Raw genomic sequence first — 20,167 nt, 5'->3', positions numbered from 1 at the left:
GGTAATTTCTCTGAACTGACCATTTTCCTGTCAGAAAGTGTGCTGGGAATTGCTAGATCTGGTTCACAACTACTGTAAGTTTGACAGGTGGGTGGATGGATGGAAAGATGGCTGGATGTATTGATACATGGAAAATGGATGGCTAGAGGGATGGATGTATTGATATATGGAAAATGGATGGATAGATGGACGGGGATGGATGGATAATGGATGGATGGAAAAATAAATTGAAGGGGCGGAATCGGGGGAAGTAATCTCACGCATTTGCCTTCTTGTAAATGGATGGGTTTGTGAGGCCAAGCTTACTGGGTAGCCATTTTGTGAGTGTGCCTGTGACCCTCTCTCCCATTCCCAAAGCTGCCTCTCTGTTTTGAAAGGGTGCTTTCCCTTAAATTTGCAAATGTTACCTTGGTGGTCAAGAAGCTCTTTAGCCTGCAGAAGATCCTGGGTTCAATTTCCAAGCGTTTCCAGTTGAAAGACCAGGAATTATTGTGGCTTTCTTAACATGGTTGTGTGCTGATGGGAGAGAATATACTTTGCAAATATTTGGGGTGTATGTGAACTTCAGTGAAAAAAAAAGTTTGGGGGAGACTCCCATCCTCGGGTTCTTCATCTGCTCTTGAAACAGCCGCCTTCTTTCTAACTTCCACATCCTTTGGGCGCTCACACAACGGTTCCCCTGGCTGGAGATGTCGGGAAGTGTAATCCAGGGCCTTGCTTCCCCATTTCTGCTGACAAGCTTCAGACTGAGTTGGCACCAAACTGACTCAAGCACTTCTTGCGTAGTGAAAAACCAAATCTAAAAAAAGAAAAGATGAATGATAGGCTTTTGTAGGACTTGGGGAAATTCCAAGCCTGCTTCTAAGTATCTAAGTAGACCCTTTCTTTCTTGCATGGTGCAGCCCCGAGTTCGCACATTTTTTTTTCCTTTGAGCGAGGCAGCGTTCGCAAGTCCACGGCACGGGGCATGAAGCCAATCTTGGGTTTGATTTCGGTGGCCGTGTCTCTCTCGCCCTGGCTGGCCTGTGGGATGCGGTGCTCGGAAAATGAGTATCCTCTCCAGAACAGGAAATGCTGCAAATACTGTAAACCAGGTTAGTGATGCTGAAGACAAGGGGCTTCTCCAAGGAGAATCGGGGGGAGCTGGGACACAGATTTTGTTTTAATCCACCCTTTCAGTATTTGTAGTCCCCTTGGGCTGCCATGTGAGCAGGTAATCCGTTTTTCTCCTTTGCAATCTGGTGCTGCTCCATCTAAACTTTTTTTTTTCCCAGTTTGGTGGAAACGAAATGTCTTTTGACTTCTTTTCCTTGCAAAGAGAAAAAAATCCAGATTTTCTTGATCAGAGTGGGGTTCTTTTGTTTATCTAAGCTGGTAAGTCACTCCATGAATCTGTATGAGGATCCTCAGTTTCGCTGAGGGTGTTGCTGATCCCCTATCATTTTCTTAAACATTTAATTTAAAAATTGACATGTGGTGCTGACTCTGCCATGTTCTGGTTTTGCCACTGACACTTTCCTGGATGCTTCTTGGACCTGGGGGTCTAGCCTACCGAGTTAGAAGCTCTTGGTGGTCTCCCATCCGAAGGGCTGCTTACAATTAGGGGATCAGTCCCAGTTAACAATTAAGGGATCAGTCCCTGCCCCTTTAAAAAAATAATCATATCTAAAAATAAGGTTGGTGTGGTTTGAGTTGCAATTTGATTGCTTTTGTGCATTTGAAAGGCTCAGTGAGAGTGTATGTATCTCACTGGAGGCAGAAACATCAGGCAGGTTCAAGGGGGTTGTGAGAATCAGTAAAACCAGGGAAACGTTTATCTTTTCAGCCATGCCACGCCAAGATATTTCCATGGCATTTTCCCCTTCCATTTCTCCATTTTCTTTTCTGTCCTCATGAATATTCTGGGCCTGATTTTGTGTTCGGTGGTTATGCGTGCGTGACTGCTGGTCTGAGGATTGCAATTCCCATCCTCCTGGACCATTGACCGGCGTAGCTGAGAGGTGTTCAGCAGGATCTGCCCAGCTACTTTTCCTGTTAGTTGAAGTGTCCAGCGAAGCGAAGGGAGTTCAAATCCCTCTTCAAAAGAAGCTGATGCAAGCACTCCTCATCCCTCGCAGGGTTGTTTGGAGGGAAAAAGAAGGAGGAAATTCCTAGAGATTCCTGGAAGATGGGTTGATACTCAAGGCGTTTGTCTTCCTATCGTAAACTCAAGTTAAAGCCTTTCACAGATGAGGCTCTGTTTCCACCTACAAACGCCTTTTCGCCTTTAGGAGAACAGCTGGTGAAACGGTGCACGGTGACCTCTGAAACCACCTGTGAGCCATGTGAGGAGAATTACTACAACAACGGTTATACCTACTCACGGTGTAAACGTTGCACAGACTGTGACTCCGGTAAGCTCCCCTCGGCAAGAGCGATTTCGTTGCCCAGGCCGGAACGGAAGACGCGGCGCTTGCCACGTCCTTCCCGTGGCGACGGCGATGGGGAGGCTGGATCCTGCTTCCTTCGCGGCAAGAGTGTTTTCTGTGGTTTTGCAACCATGGCTTTGCCCTTGTTGATCTTGATTTGCTTTTTCCTGTGTGATGAATTAAAGAAGAGAGGTAGCGAAGTGTTGGCGCTGGGCTAGTCCTCTCATGCTGAATTTCCCCCGTTTTTCCCAGTTTCCAACAGCCCCGGTTAGAAATGGCTGGCGCTGCAAACCTCTGGCACTCCAGCCCTCTGTCTTCTCAGTCCAGAGCTGCTAAATCATCTGCCCCACCATCACCACCACAGCCCCCGACTTTGGTCCCTCCTCAGCTTCCAGGTTTTCCCAACATGGAAGAGAGACTGTGCATCTCTCCTATGCAGCGGCTCCAGCTGGCAAGACCATGCAGCATAGGATGGACCGGCTAGTGGCTGTGATGCTTTAATAGAAGATCCCCTTCTTCTGCTTTGCTGTTTTATTTTTCTAGAGCGAGGCCTCCGGGAGGTAAGTCCATGCCAAAGGATTTCGAATACCATCTGTGCCTGTCTTCCCGGCCACTCTCCGGAAGCGACTGAAGGGGAGAAAAGTAAGTGCCGAGTGTGAATTCCTTGGAATAGCAGGAATGAGGTGGGCCCATCAAAAACACCACCTACTGGGGTGCGTCAATCATTCCCAGGGGGACATTTCCCAAAATTCATCACAAATACATGGGCTTCCTGATTGGTTGCCCCCTCCCCTTGGCGTGGCGTGGGGTGCATTTATTTATTATTTTATTAGATGTATATCCTGGCCCCATCAGAAGGGGTTCTTGGTGTGGTGTGTAGGGAAGGTGGGATATAAATCAAGCACATACACCCCCCCAAATATCCACAGGGGGCTTCTAGCCAATCAGCAATCCCCCTGGTTTTGGTTAAAAGCCTCAGCAGTTTCTCCTGTGTCATTTTCAGGATGCAAAGCCTGTCCCAGCGGGTATTTTTCCCAGGGAGGGAATGAGAAATGCCGCCCTTGGACAAAGTAGGTATTTGCTCAAACCTCGCTTTGAAGGGAGTTGGTAAACATCTCAAGCGGGAAGTGGGTTGCAGTCAGCCCTGCAAGGTAGGCCAGGTCAAGAACAGACCTGGCCAAAGTATTTCAGTTTTGCCTTTAATACCATTCCCTCAAGTGAGCAGTCTGGCTTTATGGTATGGACTGGTTTGATCTTCTTGCAGTCCAAGGCACTCTCAGAATTTTCCTCCAACACCACAGTTCAAAAGCGTCTATCTTCCTTCTCTCAGCCTTCCTTATGGTCCAGCTCTTGCAGCCGTATGTTACTACGGGGAACACCATTGCTTTAACTATGTGGATCTTTGTTGTCAGTGTGATGTCTCTGCTCTTAACTATTTTAACGAGATTCGTCATTACTCTCCTCCCAACGATTAAACGTCTTCTGATTTCCTGGCTGCAGTCAGCGTCTGCAGTAATCTTTGTGCCTAGAAATACAAAGTCTGTCACTGCCTCTGCGTTTTCTCCCTCTATTTGCCAGTTATCAGTCAAGCTGGTTGCCATGATCTTGGTTTTTTTGAGGTTTAACTGCAAGCCAGATGATTTATTGTGTACTATATTGATTGTATAGCTTTAGATTGCATTGTTTTAACTGTGTTTTATTGTAAACCACCCAGACTCCCTCCTTGGGGGGAGATGGGCAGTGATAAATGTGATTAATACATAAATAAACAATAGATAAATATAAATAAATCTTTTCAATGTGTTATTATAACCTGCAACAATAACATAGAATTCCAGATTGCTTCTTGACCTGGTCTACCTTGGAGAGCGGATGTATGTTCAAAACTGAATTTCAGTGTCCCCTTTTGATCAATCACTGCAGCCAATCCTTTCTCTTAGAATCTGGCTGCCTGAAAAAATTTCCTTTTTTTAATTCTTGTTTCCTTTTTGTTGACAGTTGCACAGTGAGCGGCAAGAAAACCCTATATCCTGGGAGGGAAGATGCCAACACAATTTGTGACGAGCCGTCCTCCAAGGTTCCCGCCCTGCACACTCTCACGCAGCCCACTCCCTTTAAAAATAGGGGTGGCATCTTGACTGTGATGCCCAATTCTTCTCAGACTGTTCTGGCTAAAAATCCAGGTAAGGGAATACCAGGCATGTGTGAAGGTACAAACAGGTTAATCCCCAAAGTTTAGAGGGCCAGAGCAGACCTGCAGGGGAGACAACCAAGGTGGGCACTTTCTAGCTTGCAAAGAAGATGGAGGAGTAAAAGGTCTTACTTGAGTCTGCACAAAGTTTAGGTTTGAAACTAAACTTGGGGAGATTCCGAAGTGATAAACAGTTTTTTGGCGGGTGGGATGACATGTTTGGCTACATATGGTTGGACAATGATGACCGTAATAGTATCCTGCAGGCTGTTCCTGGGTACCTGACCTACCCCAACCCATGGTTTTCTCTCAAGCCAGGCCTTTTGAGGGATCTCAGACCGAACCAGACCAAAACGGGGCATTTACAAGGAGCCAAATATTGGTGGTTCGGGGTATGGAAGCATATTCTCTCAGCCCTGGAGTGGTTTAGCCCTTTCCAGCCTGGCTCCAAATCTTCCCTGCTGTTTTCTCTGGAAAACGCCCCAAACCTGTGATTTGAGCTTCGTATGGTTCACCCGCCCCTAACAGTCAGTGCCATTAATTGTAAAACTATCCCAGGAAAATCTTATTTTATTTCCTCCTCCTCTTTTTTTTTTTTTGTTTTTTTTTTTTTAAGGGTTTGTGTGGACTCTCGCCATCACCATGCTCTTCCTGACCATACCTGGGGTCTTCTTGCTGCTGTTCTTTTATCGGAGAACAAAGAAAAAGAAAGTGCAGATCTCGTGTGAGGAAATTTTTGCGGTTCCCTGCAAGGGTGAGTTTGGGGCGGCGATAGAAGGGCTGGGTTAAAATGTGATTTTATCAGCTTTGGGGGAATCATTTTCAGGTTAATGTGGCTGAATGATCAGGAGCTGATGGATGGTGACATCCTTTTTGATTTAAAAATGGGTCTTCCCTTTTTATGTTTTAATATGCCGACGATGGTGGTGTTTTACTGCAGTTTGTCGAGAAATAGTTGACAAGCTGTAATCCCAGCCAAATCAGTTTCATTGCAAGCTAAGGGTGTTTCGCTCAAGATTATGCTTTGATTGCACTTTGCATACCAGATTTCCTGGGCGGTTGAGTTTTCTTCTTTTAAATATAATTCTTTTCCCCTTTTCCTCTTTCAGATGAAGGGAGTGGTTATCGAATGCCGATCCAAGAACAACAAATCGGTGGCAAATCCAATTTGGTTCAGGGCTGACCTAAGAAAGGGACAAAAGAACCGAAACTTCACTTCTGAATCAGAAGTAATACAGAATGAACATTTTTCAAGCTCTAAATGAATCAACATCCTTTCCTTGTATTTTTTCTGTTTCTCCTCCCTGATGTGTATTATTTGGGGTATTTTCTATGGTTCCTTTTTTAAAGGAGGAATTCGCATATTTTTGCGCAACCTTTTTTGTTTTAAAAAAAGGCTGTGAAAGCGTCCCTGCAGATCAGGCCTGTTTTTATTATTATGTTTTCATTCATCAAAGAATAACCAAAAAAACGAAAGTAATAAGCCAGAATAAACCTGGCCTGTTGAACAATCACATAGGTAAAGGTTTCCCTTGACATTAAGTCCAGTCGTGTCCGACTCTAGGGGGCGGTGCTCATCTCCGTTTCAAAGCCGAAGAGCCGGCGTTTGTCCGAAGACACTTCCTTTGTGGTCATGACTACACGGAACGCCGTTACCTGCCCGCCGAAGCGGTACCTATTAATCTACTCACATTGGCATGTTTTCGGACTGCTAGGTTGGCAGGAGCTGGGACTAGCAACAGGAGCTCGCCCCGTCACGCGGATTCGAACCGCCGACCTTCCGATCGGCAAGCTCAGCAGCTCAGCGGTTTAACCCGCAGTTAATCTGCAAATCTGGTTCCTTCGTAAAATCCTACAAATCCTTCCTATTTCTCTTGCTTTGCCTCTGGCTAAGCTTTGTTCTTGTTTGTAGGGAGACAGGTAGAGATGATGATAGATAGATGATAGATAGATGGACTGATGGTGTTACCTAATTGAGTAATGAAATGTTTGCAAGCAAACAACCAAGCTCAGAGAGCACTAAGGACTAGATAGATAGATAGATAGATAGATAGATAGATAGATAGATAGATAGATAGATAGATAATAAAATCCCTGATATCTGGCTTTTTGAATCAGTGAAAAAGAATGCACGGGAGCGATTTCAATGTCACGCTTTCTGAATTTTGACAGTTCTCAAGGTTTTCATGAACACCAGACATGCTCTGTTTTGCTTTTGAGCAACTGTTCTGTAGCAAGCCACACTTGGGGAGCAAAGGACATCTAAAGATAGGATGGAAATGTCACCAAATAAACTTATTGTGAGATACCCTGTGTTCCTTTTTGTCTGCTTGAGAACCAAGGCACCTCCCTTTGGCTAAAGCCTGTCTTCTTTCCACTAACCATCTGATTTCCAGCGGAGGTCGGTTGCTTCTAGAAGCATTCCAAGCAATCCTCAAGTTGGGAGGGACCTCAGAGGTCATCTAGCCCAATCCCTGCTGATGCGAGAAATTGGCTTCCCCAGCTTCTCAGATGGGTAGCGCCTCAGCCATTGGTTTCAAACTTCTCAAAATCCACCCCTTCCCTTAGCAAACTAGGTTTACTATTTATTTATTTATTTATTTATTTAAATTTATATCACTGCCCATCTCCCCCGACAGGGGTTTCCCAGAGTCTACACAGCCTGCAGTTTGTTTAGGTTTACCCCCTCTTGCACCAAACCACCTATTCTGGTGCGAACATGCTGGTTTACAGCAGAGCATCATGGGGTGAGCCACAGCACTTGTTCAAGACTTTGGGCCTGGCCATCTTCCCCTTGCAAGCCTTCAAACCTTTGCTCGGACAGAGCTGCCTCCCCCTTGTGCTGCAGAGTAGTGAAAAGCGACACAGAAAGCAGGGCGAGACAGAACAGCTGCCTCAAAGGAAGGAGAGAGGCAGCTTTTGCGGTAAAAGTCAACAACCACAACAGGTGTCTTCTTCTTTCCTTGTTTACCTTGGAAGGTGGTCTGATCTGGCCAGACATCCTCCTGCTGAATGATGTAACGACTACTGATGGGGTTTCAGCCTTGTCTTGTTCTCCCAGCACAAGGAATGGCAATCTCAGAAGAATGCAAGAGGCTGGATCAGACCAGAGGCATTTAGCCCAGCCTTCTGGGTCCTCCCAAGTGCACTTGGGAAGCCCATTACCCTGGGCAGGGGGACAGCCTCCCACCTTCCTTGGAATGCATGATGCCAGAGATCCTACAGGGCAGGGCTTCTCAACCTTGGCAGCCTGAAGATGTGTGGACTTCAACTCCCAACCCTAACCCATGCTGGCTGGGGAATTATGGGAGTTGGAGTCCACACATCTTCAGGCTGCCAAGGTTGAGGAACACTGCTATAGAGTCTTCAAGTCTAGGAGCCCTCTGGGGATTTAGCCCTTTTTGAGACCCATCTGGTGGCAAGGAGCTCCATAAAGTAACTTGGTTTAAGATGGACTTGAAGGTATTGACTGGCCTAAATCTAACTTCGGGGGACGAGCCCCAGGTGAAAAGGTATGAGAGAGAAAGAAAAAAAATCCACGTTCTCCCTCCAAAGCTGTTTTTCTCTACCAAAACAACTCTGCTTTCTTTCTAAGGACAAAACACAGCCCTAGTGTGCTAGACTTGACTTTCTGCGAGGGTATTCAAGGGGCAAAACGACCTCCTGAGATGAAAATGTCGGTGGTTTCCTTTCCCACCTCTCCAGCACCTGTTCTGACCTCCTCAATTTAAATATCGCTGACTTAGCAAAAGTCTGTTTCCCCCCTTAAAAGTAGCAAGAACCATTCAGCCATTTCACTCCTTACAACCGCTACAAAGCTTCCCCCCAATCTGATTGGCCATTAACTATTTTACAACTTCCTCCTTTTTTCTTTTCTTTTTTAATTTAATGCTACCTTCCAGCTTGCTATTCTGTAAAAATCTGAAAGAATATTTTGAAATATCAAAACAATCAAAACTGGAATACATAATACAGAAGAAAGGGGAGAAGGGGCTGTCTGTGTGTGTTTAACAACAGAGAAATCTAGCAGGATGCACCCATCCCATCTTGTGGCAGAGAGTTCCATAAGTTAGACGGGAGTGGCGTGGAACGGCCCCTTTCATTTCTCTGATGGGAAACCAGTACCAACCACGAGTCATTAAGTAACAGACAGCCTTCAAAATTATGCCATCTGATTTCTTTTCAAAGACCCAAACAAAACAAAACAAAACAAAATCCTCATTAAATCTGCATACGTGAGAGACTTGGCAGGTTTAAAAATAGCCGCAATGTCAGTGCTTTGCACTTACCAGTTTTCATAATTCTTTGCAAGAGAGGGACTTTCCCATACAAAGCTGCTGATGCTTGTAAAATTGATTATGATTCGCCGCAAGTATAATCCAGGTTGGTTCTGGGATCTTAGTTCCAAATTATTGTAGGTTGGCTTCAGTTTCTGGGCAGGGTAAGACAGAGGACATCCCAGGGTTAGAAAGTAAAATCCCTTTCAAACTGAACTTGTTCTTGGCGATCTCACAGATTTGTGAAGACGAATTTCTAAGCATGGTCTGCAACTTTCAGCAGTAGAAGTACCATTTATGGGATTTAGATGATGGGTAGCAGCCAGTTTAGTGGGCCTTTTGCCAAGCTTTGCTAGAGATGGGCTGGACTGCAGCTGACGCCAACGCCAGAACCCCAATTTTGGCATTTAAATCCCAAGTGATTTTAACCCAATATGGGATTTCTAATTTACCCTAACAACGAAGGACAAATCTTTAAAAGCCTGCCTCTCTTTGACGTTGCCTTTGAGAAATGTAAGTGGCCCAAGAAACTCAAGGAGAGTTTTCTGTGTTTAAAAGTCTAATGTTTCCTTTGAGCTTGGCCCACCTTCCCGAATCTAGTTGCCGACCACAGCTCAATCAACAGCTACTAATGTCTGAATTCAGTTTTTTTAAGCCAGATCGAGCTATTTTATTTTTATTTGCAACGCTTGCAAAGGTTTTAGATAGGCCACGTTTGGGAAGCAGCTGGGGAGAAGCAAGCTAAGGCAGTTGAACACACCGAGCATGCCCCACGACGAGAGATGCTGGGAGGTATAGTTTTGCCACTGATTCTGGACCTCTGCTGCAAAGCTGGAGAATTTCCCTTCTTTTGGTAAATCTTTGAAATTCCCAAAGAGATATTTGGTGGCCAAAAGGGGATGCCCCTATACTTTTCGTGGATGGATGACTTAGTATCTTCCTGTATGAAATATTCCCTGAATGCAAGCAGATTTCTTTTTGATGCATCACCCAAGCAGGGATGGCAATCATGTGCATTTGGGGATTTGTTTAAAACCTGCACCTGCTTGTCAATGCAAATGGATGCAAATTGAGATGTGGTTGCTAGGATGTGGATTGAAATTCAACGCACCCTCCCAGCAGTGAAAGGGCGTCTCACCAAGCACTGCTAAACATGAATAAGGGATTTCAAAAATCTCCTTCTGGTTTCTCTTCTTAGACTGACTTGATCCTACTCAATGAGATCTAGCAACTTGAGATTGCAAGCAAGCTGGTCTTTTTGTCCTTGGCGGGAGTTGGCCCCCGAGATGGCTGAATGCTCCCCAACTATGAATTGGCAAGGCTTTAGCTATACCAACTGGCTCCCTATTGGCTTGTACAAGACCATTGCCTATCATGAATAGTTTTATTATTGATAGAATATTGGTCATTTGGCTAGTGGCCAAGAAGTATAGTCGGCAATGCAGTGTCCATCCAAATCATATGTCCGTGGTACTCCCTCTGGTTCTTACCACCCCGACTTTCTTTTTGCTAATGTGTGTATGTGTGTGCATGTGTGTGGATAGATGATAGATATAGATAGATAGATAGACAGACAGACAGACAGACAAGTGTTTCTCAACCTCTGTAAGACATGTGGACTTCAACTCCCAGAATTCCCCAGCCAGCTGGCTGGGGAATTCTGGGAGTTGAAGTCCACATGTCTTAAAGTTGCAGAGGTTGAGAAACACTGATATAAAAACTGCACGTTACATATAAAGCCCAGATTTCATTTAACACACACACACACCATTTTTAATTCCAAGACAGGAAAATAAAAGCAAAATGAATAAATTGGGTGGGCCTGCAAGGAAACAACAGAAAGAGAGAAAAAAGCAAGTTGGTTTGGGGACAAGATGCCCCCCCCCCAAATTGGCAGAGAGAAATCTTTCCAGTCTCCCTCCCACAGCTGGGAATTTTATTTTCCTACAGTCCAAAGACATTGCCTCTTCTTGATCTTCCTGGAAGTGGGGGTGAGTGGTTAGAGGCCTGGGTTCTGGAGGCTGTGGGAGGAGTGGGGGGGGGACTCTCTGTGGGTACCACTTTTGAACCCCCTTCTCTGACCTTTGCCTTCCACATTGGGCACAACTGTGTGGGGACCCCGTCGTCCCTGAATCTCCTGCTTTTGACCAACAGCGTGGCACCCGCCTTCTGCTCCGGACTTGCCTGGCCGGTCCTGACGCCGAATGACGTTCCCACAGTTGCTCAGCATCTCAAAAGGCCAGCGGTTAGTTTTACATCGCGCTGAGTAAATTCTTTTTCCCCTCAACCCGCACAGTGGCAACGTCAGGCCTTGCTTGCTTGCTTGGTTTTATTCCCCAACGGGGACAGCACTGATCTTTTGCTCACCTTGCGCTGCTGAGGTTTCAACAGGAAACAGCGGGGAGAGAAAATAAAAACTTAGACTAGCAGAAATGCACAGACTGCTCCGGCTTCGGAGTTTTGCAATCTTTGACACATTTGCTGGGCGCCTTGCTTTGGGCCTTAACTGGAGGGACTCCCCCCAAATCCCCAATGTGGGGGGGCTTCCATCTTGAAATCTTTTTGGCTCCAGGATGCTCACATTTTTTTTTCCTGTTCAAAAGAGTCTCTTGTGTGTTTTTTTCCTGCTGTATATTCCAACTGCACCTGGGCCAACACACCAACAGGTCCTAGCCCATCTTGGCTGTTCTCAAAAAGCTGAGCAGATAAATTCAGTTTTACTGGGCAGATAGGCTGCTCCAATCTCCAACTGAGTGGCAAGTTCTGGTTCCTAACTGGATGGGAGACCACTAGGAAATCTCCAAGCCATACGATGACTGGGAAGAGCAATGGAAAATCACTTCCATATTGTTGGCTAGAAAACCACCTGGATGTGTCCAGGATGCCACTGAGAACTGAGCTCAACTCAAACAAGATTTGACCCGGATTGTTTTCTGAGATGGCAAAGGATCCCCTCTGTAGCTTTCTGGACTGCCCACTTTTCCAGTTGGAAAAACTTCGGCATCTTCCTTTGCGATTTTACCAAAACTGGGAAGCGGCAGATGGCTTGAGAGCAGATGATCCCACATATCATAGAAGCTCTTCTAATTCTCACGGAATTTGGTTGGGCTTTTTCAGAGAATGTGACACAGCCTAGCTTTCTCTAAAGTAGAGAGAAAGAGCAAACAAATAAAAATTCTACCCACTCCCCAACTTTGATATTTGCTCAGAGGCAAATATGCAAACAGGTAAACGTTCACCCATGGAAGGTAATACAAATCTGCAGGGCGTGTGCGTATGTGGATCTGAAAAGCTGAGGGTTGCGTTTACTGAAACCTCACAACGCTTTCAGGAGGCTACACAGCCCTTGCTGGATTTCCTCCCCCCCACCTGTCTTCCCCCCTACATTTATCTGAAAAGTCAGCCGTTCCGCCGCCAAGCTCAGCCACGTCACTCAGGAAATGCCCCTTGTGACGAGCTCACCCCATCCACGCATAGCTCAGACACTACAAAATATGGCCCACGCTACAAGATGGACAGGCCGAGGGAGAAAAGGAGGCAGCTGTTCTCCAGAACAGCGAGAAAAGACAGGGGTTCCCACGGCTGTTGGGGGCTGACTTGAATCTGAGGGTAAGCAGCAGCTGAAGGCCCAGACGATGGAAGGAAGATACTGCCTGATGTTCTTGACAGCACTCTGGTTGAGCATGGAGCTAGGGACAACTTCCAACGAGAGGACCCAGGCGGATAGACTATGCTGTGCTGCAAGCCGTTCGGGTAAGGCTGGAGCAGGATGGTCATTCTCCTTCTCAAAGGTAGAGGGGGGAAGCGGTGTGGTGAAACTACAACTCCCAGGAGCCCTTGCCAGCTGAGCTAAGGAGAAGCATGCTGGGAATTCTCCTTCGGCAACATCTGGGCAGGTTGAATCCGCTTGACTTGGCTCCTCTTTTTCTGCTCTGCGGCGCTAAATGGCCGTGCCCTGTAGCAAAAAGAAGCTTGCACTCTGTACATGCTCTTGGGCCCAGCTGAAGTCATCTCTTCAGAGGCCAGCCATTCTTGCCAATAAAACCCCAGCGTTTCGGGAGTCACGTTGCAGTTGAGCCTGCTTCTTTGTCAGATGTTTGCCACTGAAGATGATGGTTTGGATTTTTCAAGTCTGTGATGCACTGGAGTGGGGCAGGAAGGTGCAGTGCGGCCTTTGGGGACCTCTGTGTGGGACCTTTGCAAACTCTGGACATTTCTACTGCTTTTAATCTTTTGGAGCAAAGTGGAGTTGCACAGCTGAGAAACCAACACAAAGGCAAATTTGTCAGCCCTTGAGCCAAACTTGGAAACATTTTACAAATTCGTTTCCGCTGGTTGCATGTTTGTTGAAATGAAGCTTTCCTTTCTCCACCTGGCCTCAAAACTCATTTTAATAGCATTTATAGTATCTTTCTTTTCCATTTGTCTTTAAATATTTTGGATGCTAGATTTGCCTGACAGCGCCCTCCTCTCAAAGATACTAGGGTATCTAGCTAATGGTGTGCAGATCATCTATCATCTAATGCCCTAATTTTCTGATATTTTCCTTCGCTGGCTTTATACAACTCTTTGGTTTTGATGAAGCCATGTGCTGGGTGAAACATTTGCCCCCCAATCTAGGCACAAGTGTCTTGTGTGAAAAGTAAAGAAACCAAGAAACATAGTGGGGGGGGGGAATCAAACTTGCTGTCAGATCAGCTAGAAAGTTGATTGGTCCCATTCGCAGTAGCTGCCCAAGCAGGAGGTTGGTCTAGATGACCTCTGAGGTTCCTTCCAGCTCTAAGACAGTATGAATACAGCGTTAGACTCCAGAGCCTCTCTTATTTCTGGTCCCATTTGCAAACTGAAAAATAACTTTTGTCTCTTCTAGGAGTGGGTAAGAGCCAACGATGACAGCCTACCATCCATCTCTATCTATATATCTATATATCTATATATCTAAATCTAAATCTATATATTTACAAGCCAACCCCTCCCTTCCCATGCCATTCCTTCCATATTCATATTCCATATTCCATCCCTTGGAAAAGGAGGAGCCTCCTTAACCACAGATGCCATTGGAGAACCAGGCTGATAGATTTGGGGTTGGTTTGCCTACCAAAAAATGCTCAGCCGTATGGTCAAACCAGTCCATCCTCCAGGAAATAAAGCCAGACTGCTCACTTGAGGGAACGATATTAAAGGCCAAACTGAAATACTTTGGCCACATAATGAGAAGACAGGACACCCTGGAGAAGATGCTGATGCTGGGGAGAGTGGAGGGCAAAAGGAAGAGGGGCCGACCAAGGGCAAGGTGGATGGATGATATTCTAGAGGTGACGGACTCGTCCCTGGGGGAGCTGGGGGTGTTGACGACCGACAGGCAGCTCTGGCGTGGGCCGGTCCACGAAGTCACAAAGAGTCGGAAGCGACTAAACGAATAAACAAGTTCATCTTACAGGCAGTGTGACCTGGTGGTTAAGATGCTGGACTAGGAGTGGGGAGGCCCAGATTCCAAACCCCCTCTGCCAACCCCCACAGGTTTGGGAGGTTTCTCCCAGCCTAAGCTACTTTGCAGAATTGTGGTTCTGGGAAAAAAAATATGGGGGAGCCTGCTCTAAGCAGCCTTGAGGTCCAGAACAAAAAGTGGGCTGCCAATCTGTGGTTTTTATTGTTGTTTTGTTCTTGACAGCGGAGCCCCCTAAAAGCTGTGGGTCCTGTGGGCCTGGCCAGTGCTGCAGAGATAAACAATGCAGCCAGTGTAGGCCACTCTTGCAGTGCCAGGAGGGAATGCAGCTCTATTGCACAGGTAAAATTGGAATTAATTCTTGGTGGGTTTTATATGCAATCATCTCATAGCCAGGACTGGAAACATCTGGAGCATCTGGAGCAGGATTTGCACCCGGAGTAAAGGAGGCCCTCTCACCCTGCTATTAAATCTTCCTTTTTATGAAGAGGAACGCACTTAGAAATTTGTTCAGCGGAAAGATAGTTTATTTAGATTGCAAGATTTAATTACTGTATTCATAGGGTGGAGATAAAATTTTTTGAGACCTGACTGGTTCCAGTGTTTTCAGATAAATAGCATGGTTTAAAGGGATTATAGAAACCAGGGGAAGTACCCACAGATTGACTTGAGTTGGAAAATCTTCTAACACCCAACTTGGAACATCTGCCGGGCCTTATTTGCAAACTGCTGGTGAACTGTGACTCAGAGACCAAACAAGTCAAAGATTGCACGATTAAATGGATGCAGAATTAGACCGTAGTAAGAGGTATGCAAGGGATGCGGTGGCGCTGCGGGTTAAACCGCTGAGCTGCCGATCGGAAGGTCGGCGGTCCGAAACCGCGTGGCGGGGTGAGCTCCTGTGGCTAGTCCCAGCTCCTGCTCACCTAGCAGTTCGAAAACATGCAAATGTGAGTAGATCAATAGGTACCGCTTCGGTGGGAAGGTAACGGCGTTCCGTGTCGTCATGCTGGCCACATGACCACAAAGGAAGTGTCTTCGGACAAACGCCGGCTCTTCGGCTTTGAAACGGAGATGAGCAGCGCCCCCTAGAGTCGGACACGGCTGGACTTTACGTCGAGGGAAACCTTTACCTTTACCTAAGAGGTATGCATCATGGGAGCTTCAGCGGAGGAACATTACATTTACTCCAAAGATTATATTTAGAGAAAATTGGTCTAAATATTTTACTCCAGTTGTGATTGCTCAAATGCAAACTTTGTTCACTAAAAACTGCTGGAAATATAGCTAGAAGGTCAGATTATTCTTCTATATTTGATGGCAATGGTTATTAGGCTCAACCGTTTTGGAAGATGATTGATTCATCATTAGAACGAAACAAGTCTTTAAAGTCGCACTCCCATTTCTTACCAAACTTTATCAAACTTTACTAAATCATATACTTCAAAGTATACTAAATTAGCCCTGTATATGCTAACTGCTGCAAGGGCATTATATTTTTTTTTACTGGAAAGGTCATCTGATCCCTTTAGATGTGGGAATATGCTTTGACGTCTGGAATAACTTTCTATCTTAAAATTAAATCTGACACAGAATTCAGTTCAAACAGGAAACCGTTCCTAGAGTACCACTTAATATATGGATTTGTTCTACATCCAGAATTTGAGGCTCTGTATGCACAGAGTCTATATTACAGTTTCACAGGATATGAAATTAAAATAGATTCTCAGTAACATGGATAGAATTGACTATGATTTATAATCACGACGAACTATATTGTGTTCAGCATGGTTCTTGATCCTCATGCTTAGCTTAGAGCTTTACAATTTCCTGTCCTTTAAAATAATGTAATATAATCATTTATTCATAACTAACTAATGTCACAGTAGAAAAATATAATCTTTAGGATACAGGTAGTCCTCACTTAGTGATCACACTTGGGACGGCAACTCAGTCATTAAGCGAAGTAGTTGCTAAGTGAAACCGTGACTGTGCTTAAAATCTTACTTCACCTTTCCTTTCCTTTGCTTCACAGATCTGTGAAGGTTGTAAATGAGATGACTGGTTGCAAAGTTACTTTTTCACCACCATCGTAACTGCGAACAGTTGCTAAACGAGGCAGTCGCTAAACGAGGACTACCTGTATTTTTTAATCCCTTGTTTATTCCTTTGTATTTCACCTGTTTCAAATCAGCCTGTTCAAATTGGGTCTCTTGTAGGGAATAAGGTTTAAGAGAAGGGAGTGAAGTTTGGGGCAGAATCCGCTGGTTGACCCCTGTCTTCTTATATCTCAGGATGCTGCTTGGTTAAAAAAAAAAATTTCACCACCCTGCCTTGCTTTATCTCCTCCAGGCACAATTGAGTACCGATATTTCTGCAAAGAGTGTCCTGATGGGACTTACTCCGAGACCAACCACACTTGTTGCAACCCTTGGACCAAGTAAGCCTCAAGCTCCTACTGTTTGGTTCCCAAGCAGCCTACCTTGCAAGAAAGGCGGGTGGGCACAGGGAACCGAGTGGCTCAGCTCCCTGAGATCTAGCAAAATGTCTTGGGGCAGCCTGGTTAAAACGGGGCAAATATTCACTGATTATTAATGGGCAAACTGCAAGGAGAGGCATTTGTACTCTGGGTCCAGTTGGCTGACGCAGCACTGGGCCTTTTTGAGTAACAGGGATGACGCCGTTTTTAAAAAGCGCACGAAAACCCTTGCAACGAATCCAGCATTCCTTGCGATGCGGGGTGTGCCTCGGCCGTAATTCTTTCTCTCCTTCCCTTCTAGCTGCGAGAAGATTGGCCTGAGGATTGTGCAGCCGGGAAACAAAACTCATAATGCTGTGTGTGGGCCAAAACCGTCTGCTATCCTTGTGGAACCCGGTCTGTTTTTTCGCAGAATTTCTCTGTCTTTGTAGGAATATCAGTGAGTTATTTGAGTATTTGGATAAAGCGGATCAGGACCAGAAGCTGATTAGGGTTGAAATGTTTCCTTGCTTGTTGCCTATATGCAAGAAAACTGATACCACGTCGTTCACGCAGACCAAATTTCAAGGTGGCACTAAGACTTGGGATGCTTCACCACGCTATCCATCATGGCTTACGAGCTGCAGTGGCTGCGTTCATATAACGCACGGACCCAGCAGCAATCAGAGAGGGCACCGCTTGGGGCCATTTGTGACTCCAAAAGCAGACCCATTAAAATGGAATCAACATGGTCTTCTGTCCAACCCCCTAGCTTGCTGGGAACGGGGACTCCAGAAGGGCCATTTCCTCTTTCAGAATGTGCGTTAGCCCTGTTTAATGGCTCCAGAATGCTACCTGGCACATTGGCCTGAGACACCCTCTGATTTATTTGGTAACAATTGCTATCTTCCTAATGCAAATGGCTGCAGATCTAAATCTCCCTCTGTGCGTGTGCGTGTTACATATTGAGTTCGACTCCTGTGACTTCAGGGACACACCCATTTAGTTTTCTGGGCAACAAGGCTAAAGCTGTTTGTGCTGCATTCCTCCCAGATGCCTTGCTGACCTCCCAGTTGAGCCCACAGCTAAGTGGGATCACCTAGTGGTGTCCCATTCAACCACTAACTCCGTCTAACTTTCCGTAGCTTTCTGAGAACAGCCCAATCAGCTGGGTTAAGCCAGATTAGCACTCGCCAGGCCTCGCTGTTGAATGTTGGTTCTGCTGAGAATAACCATGCGTGTTTGTGTGTTGTGTTCATGGCTACGCACACACACTTTCACCAGAGGCAAAAGGAGCTGTTGACTTTCCTATTAAGCCATGAATCGCAGTTCTCTGACCCTTGGTATTTTGAAGGTGTCTTGCTAACAAACCATGATTGGTCCCTACACCCTGGAAAGGCACGCATTGCTTCTCCCCTTCTGATATTTCACGATCTGCACCCAGGCTGGTAGAACTGAAATGGCCTCAAGGAAATCCACTGTTTCCTCCTCCTGTACAGTGTCCACAGATGACCTGAGACACTGGGTCCCAATGGGCAGATTCACCACCTTCCTGATCATCTTGATAGCAGCAAGTATTCTTATGTTCACTGTGATGACATTTTGCCTGATCACCCACATAATCATCCACAGGACAAAACTCCACGTGATGGAAGGTAAGATCTGCTCAGCATCTTCTGGAGGAGTCCTCATGGCCAAATCCCTTTGCTCTCCACTCTCAAGTACATCCCATAATTTCTCCAGCCTTCCCATTGTTTGCCTTTGGTCCCGCCCACTTGCGGAGCCTGGCCCCACCTACTTCCTCTCTTGGGCTCCACCCACCAGTGGTATCCTGCCCCCATGGATTAATTCCATCCCCCCAGGGAAAATTGTGCTTTTACTAAAACAATAATCTGACTCCCTCCCAACATCTAATCTGGTCCAGTGGTTTTTGTGATATGGAATTTGCCTGGTTTGGGAAGAAGAGTGGAAGTTTCCCAAACATTGTAGAGGACGAGATGGTCCTTGTTGTGGTATCATATAAGAGATCACCATCTTCCCCATTAACCAAGACACAGTTAGGAAGAAGATCAAAGCAGCGGAGGGCCCTACCTTAATGTTGATACATGAGGCTATATCGAGTCGCCAAGATTCTGTACACCCGTCTTCCCCAAATCCATGAGAATCGTAGCTGGCATCTTTTCTTCCCTCAACCGGGGTACGGGCATGACCTCCCTCCCTCAGAAGTTGCACAAGTACAACTTCTAGCCTCAGACATGGCGGCTGGGTCTTCTGAGGATTGGATCTGCAACATCTGGAGGGTTTTGGTTGTCCACATCTGGCTTCCACCCAACCCAGACGTCGGTGGGAATTATAGTCTGGTAAGATTGGAGGACATTAGGGTTGAGAAGCTTTTAGAGGTGACTGCCTTGAGGTCCAGGAAAGAGGACTGTGGCTGGAAATGCCATGGTTGAAGCTTGAACGTCCCTGAGGTATCACATTCCAGAAGAAAGACAATGGATCCTTGGTCACGCATGGAGTCCTGGGCAAAGCTTGGGGTTGCAGTTGAGGGTTCCAGTGGCCCCTTGCATTTCCATGATTGTGATTCAGAAGGTAGATACTACCAGTGGTCTCATTCTACTACTTTTGATGTGTTTCTCTTACAGAACCCAAATCCGTCCATCCTGTGAACCTCCTAGGAACTCAACTGGATCTGGAAGATACCTTCAGCTGCCAGTTCCCAGAGGAAGAACGTGGAGATAAGATATTAGCAGAGAACTTCTCGTTGTCATCGGTGGTCCACTGAAAACTCCTGGGCTAGTTGGCACATGGGTGCGCAGACACAGTATCATGGCTTACCTCTTGGGGACATAAAACCCGCCTCCACGGTCCAGATGGTGGACCAAAAGGGACTGTTGGCCTTTAAAAAGCTTTGATCCAAGTTGACTCCATATCAGTTGCTGGAGGGGACAAAGTGGGGTTGGAGAAGATCTCTGTGGGGATTTTGGCATGCAGAGAAAACTATCCTCATGTATCACAAGTGAGCCCAAAACTTGTCCTTCTTTTCAGAGATGGGAAGGAAGCACATTGGTTGGACTCTTCTGCTTCAGAATAGGCTTCCTGATCTGGGATTTTAATAAAAAAAATTCCCCCCAAATATTGTCCCTCTGACTTCAGACAGGAGTTGGAGCCACAGAATAGGGCAGATCCTGGTGGAATCTGATGGGCAGAAGGCTAAGCTAAAATGGTGTCTGGATTTTATTCTTTTTTCAGGTTGATTATTCTTTATTCAGGTTTTACCAGATAATATGTCCCCTTCAACCTCTCACCTTTGCATTTTTCAGTGGTGCCAACATTTCATTTCAAAGGGAGTTTCCTTCCTAGCAAAGCCAAACCAGTCAGCTCAGA

General features: G+C 45.9%; 2 protein-coding genes across 2 annotated transcripts; both read left to right on the top strand.

Annotated features, from left to right (window-relative positions):
- The first annotated feature begins 923 nt into the window (after positions 1 to 923).
- On the top strand, positions 924 to 5,499 carry TNFRSF4 (TNF receptor superfamily member 4). The gene is made up of 6 exons (XM_063317439.1): positions 924 to 1,094; positions 2,271 to 2,393; positions 2,952 to 3,050; positions 3,412 to 3,478; positions 4,407 to 4,591; positions 5,216 to 5,499. The coding sequence occupies exons 1-6, from the start codon at positions 968 to 970 to the stop codon at positions 5,386 to 5,388; spliced, it is 774 nt and encodes a 257-aa protein (XP_063173509.1). The 5' UTR covers positions 924 to 967; the 3' UTR covers positions 5,389 to 5,499.
- A 6,951-nt stretch (positions 5,500 to 12,450) lies between these two features.
- On the top strand, positions 12,451 to 19,803 carry TNFRSF18 (TNF receptor superfamily member 18). The gene is made up of 6 exons (XM_063317657.1): positions 12,451 to 12,629; positions 14,548 to 14,664; positions 16,675 to 16,762; positions 17,103 to 17,197; positions 18,205 to 18,435; positions 19,426 to 19,803. The coding sequence occupies exons 1-6, from the start codon at positions 12,512 to 12,514 to the stop codon at positions 19,563 to 19,565; spliced, it is 789 nt and encodes a 262-aa protein (XP_063173727.1). The 5' UTR covers positions 12,451 to 12,511; the 3' UTR covers positions 19,566 to 19,803.
- The last annotated feature ends 364 nt before the right edge of the window (positions 19,804 to 20,167 follow it).

Source organism: Candoia aspera, chromosome 18 (assembly GCF_035149785.1).
Source record: "Candoia aspera isolate rCanAsp1 chromosome 18, rCanAsp1.hap2, whole genome shotgun sequence".
In the NCBI taxonomy this organism is placed as follows: Eukaryota; Metazoa; Chordata; class Lepidosauria; order Squamata; family Boidae; genus Candoia; species Candoia aspera.
This window is presented reverse-complemented; position numbering and strand designations above follow the sequence as displayed.

Coding starts and splice junctions, on each gene's coding strand:
- TNFRSF4 (XM_063317439.1), top strand. CDS start 968: ATGAAGCCAATCTTGGGTTTGATTTCGGTGGCCGTGTCTCTCTCGCCC. Junction 1,095..2,270: donor CTGCAAATACTGTAAACCAG/GTTAGTGATGCT, acceptor TTTCGCCTTTAG/GAGAACAGCTGGTGAAACGG. Junction 3,051..3,411: donor AGCGACTGAAGGGGAGAAAA/GTAAGTGCCGAG, acceptor TGTCATTTTCAG/GATGCAAAGCCTGTCCCAGC.
- TNFRSF18 (XM_063317657.1), top strand. CDS start 12,512: ATGGAAGGAAGATACTGCCTGATGTTCTTGACAGCACTCTGGTTGAGC. Junction 17,198..18,204: donor TGCTATCCTTGTGGAACCCG/GTCTGTTTTTTC, acceptor TCCCCTTCTGAT/ATTTCACGATCTGCACCCAG. Junction 18,436..19,425: donor AAAACTCCACGTGATGGAAG/GTAAGATCTGCT, acceptor TTTCTCTTACAG/AACCCAAATCCGTCCATCCT.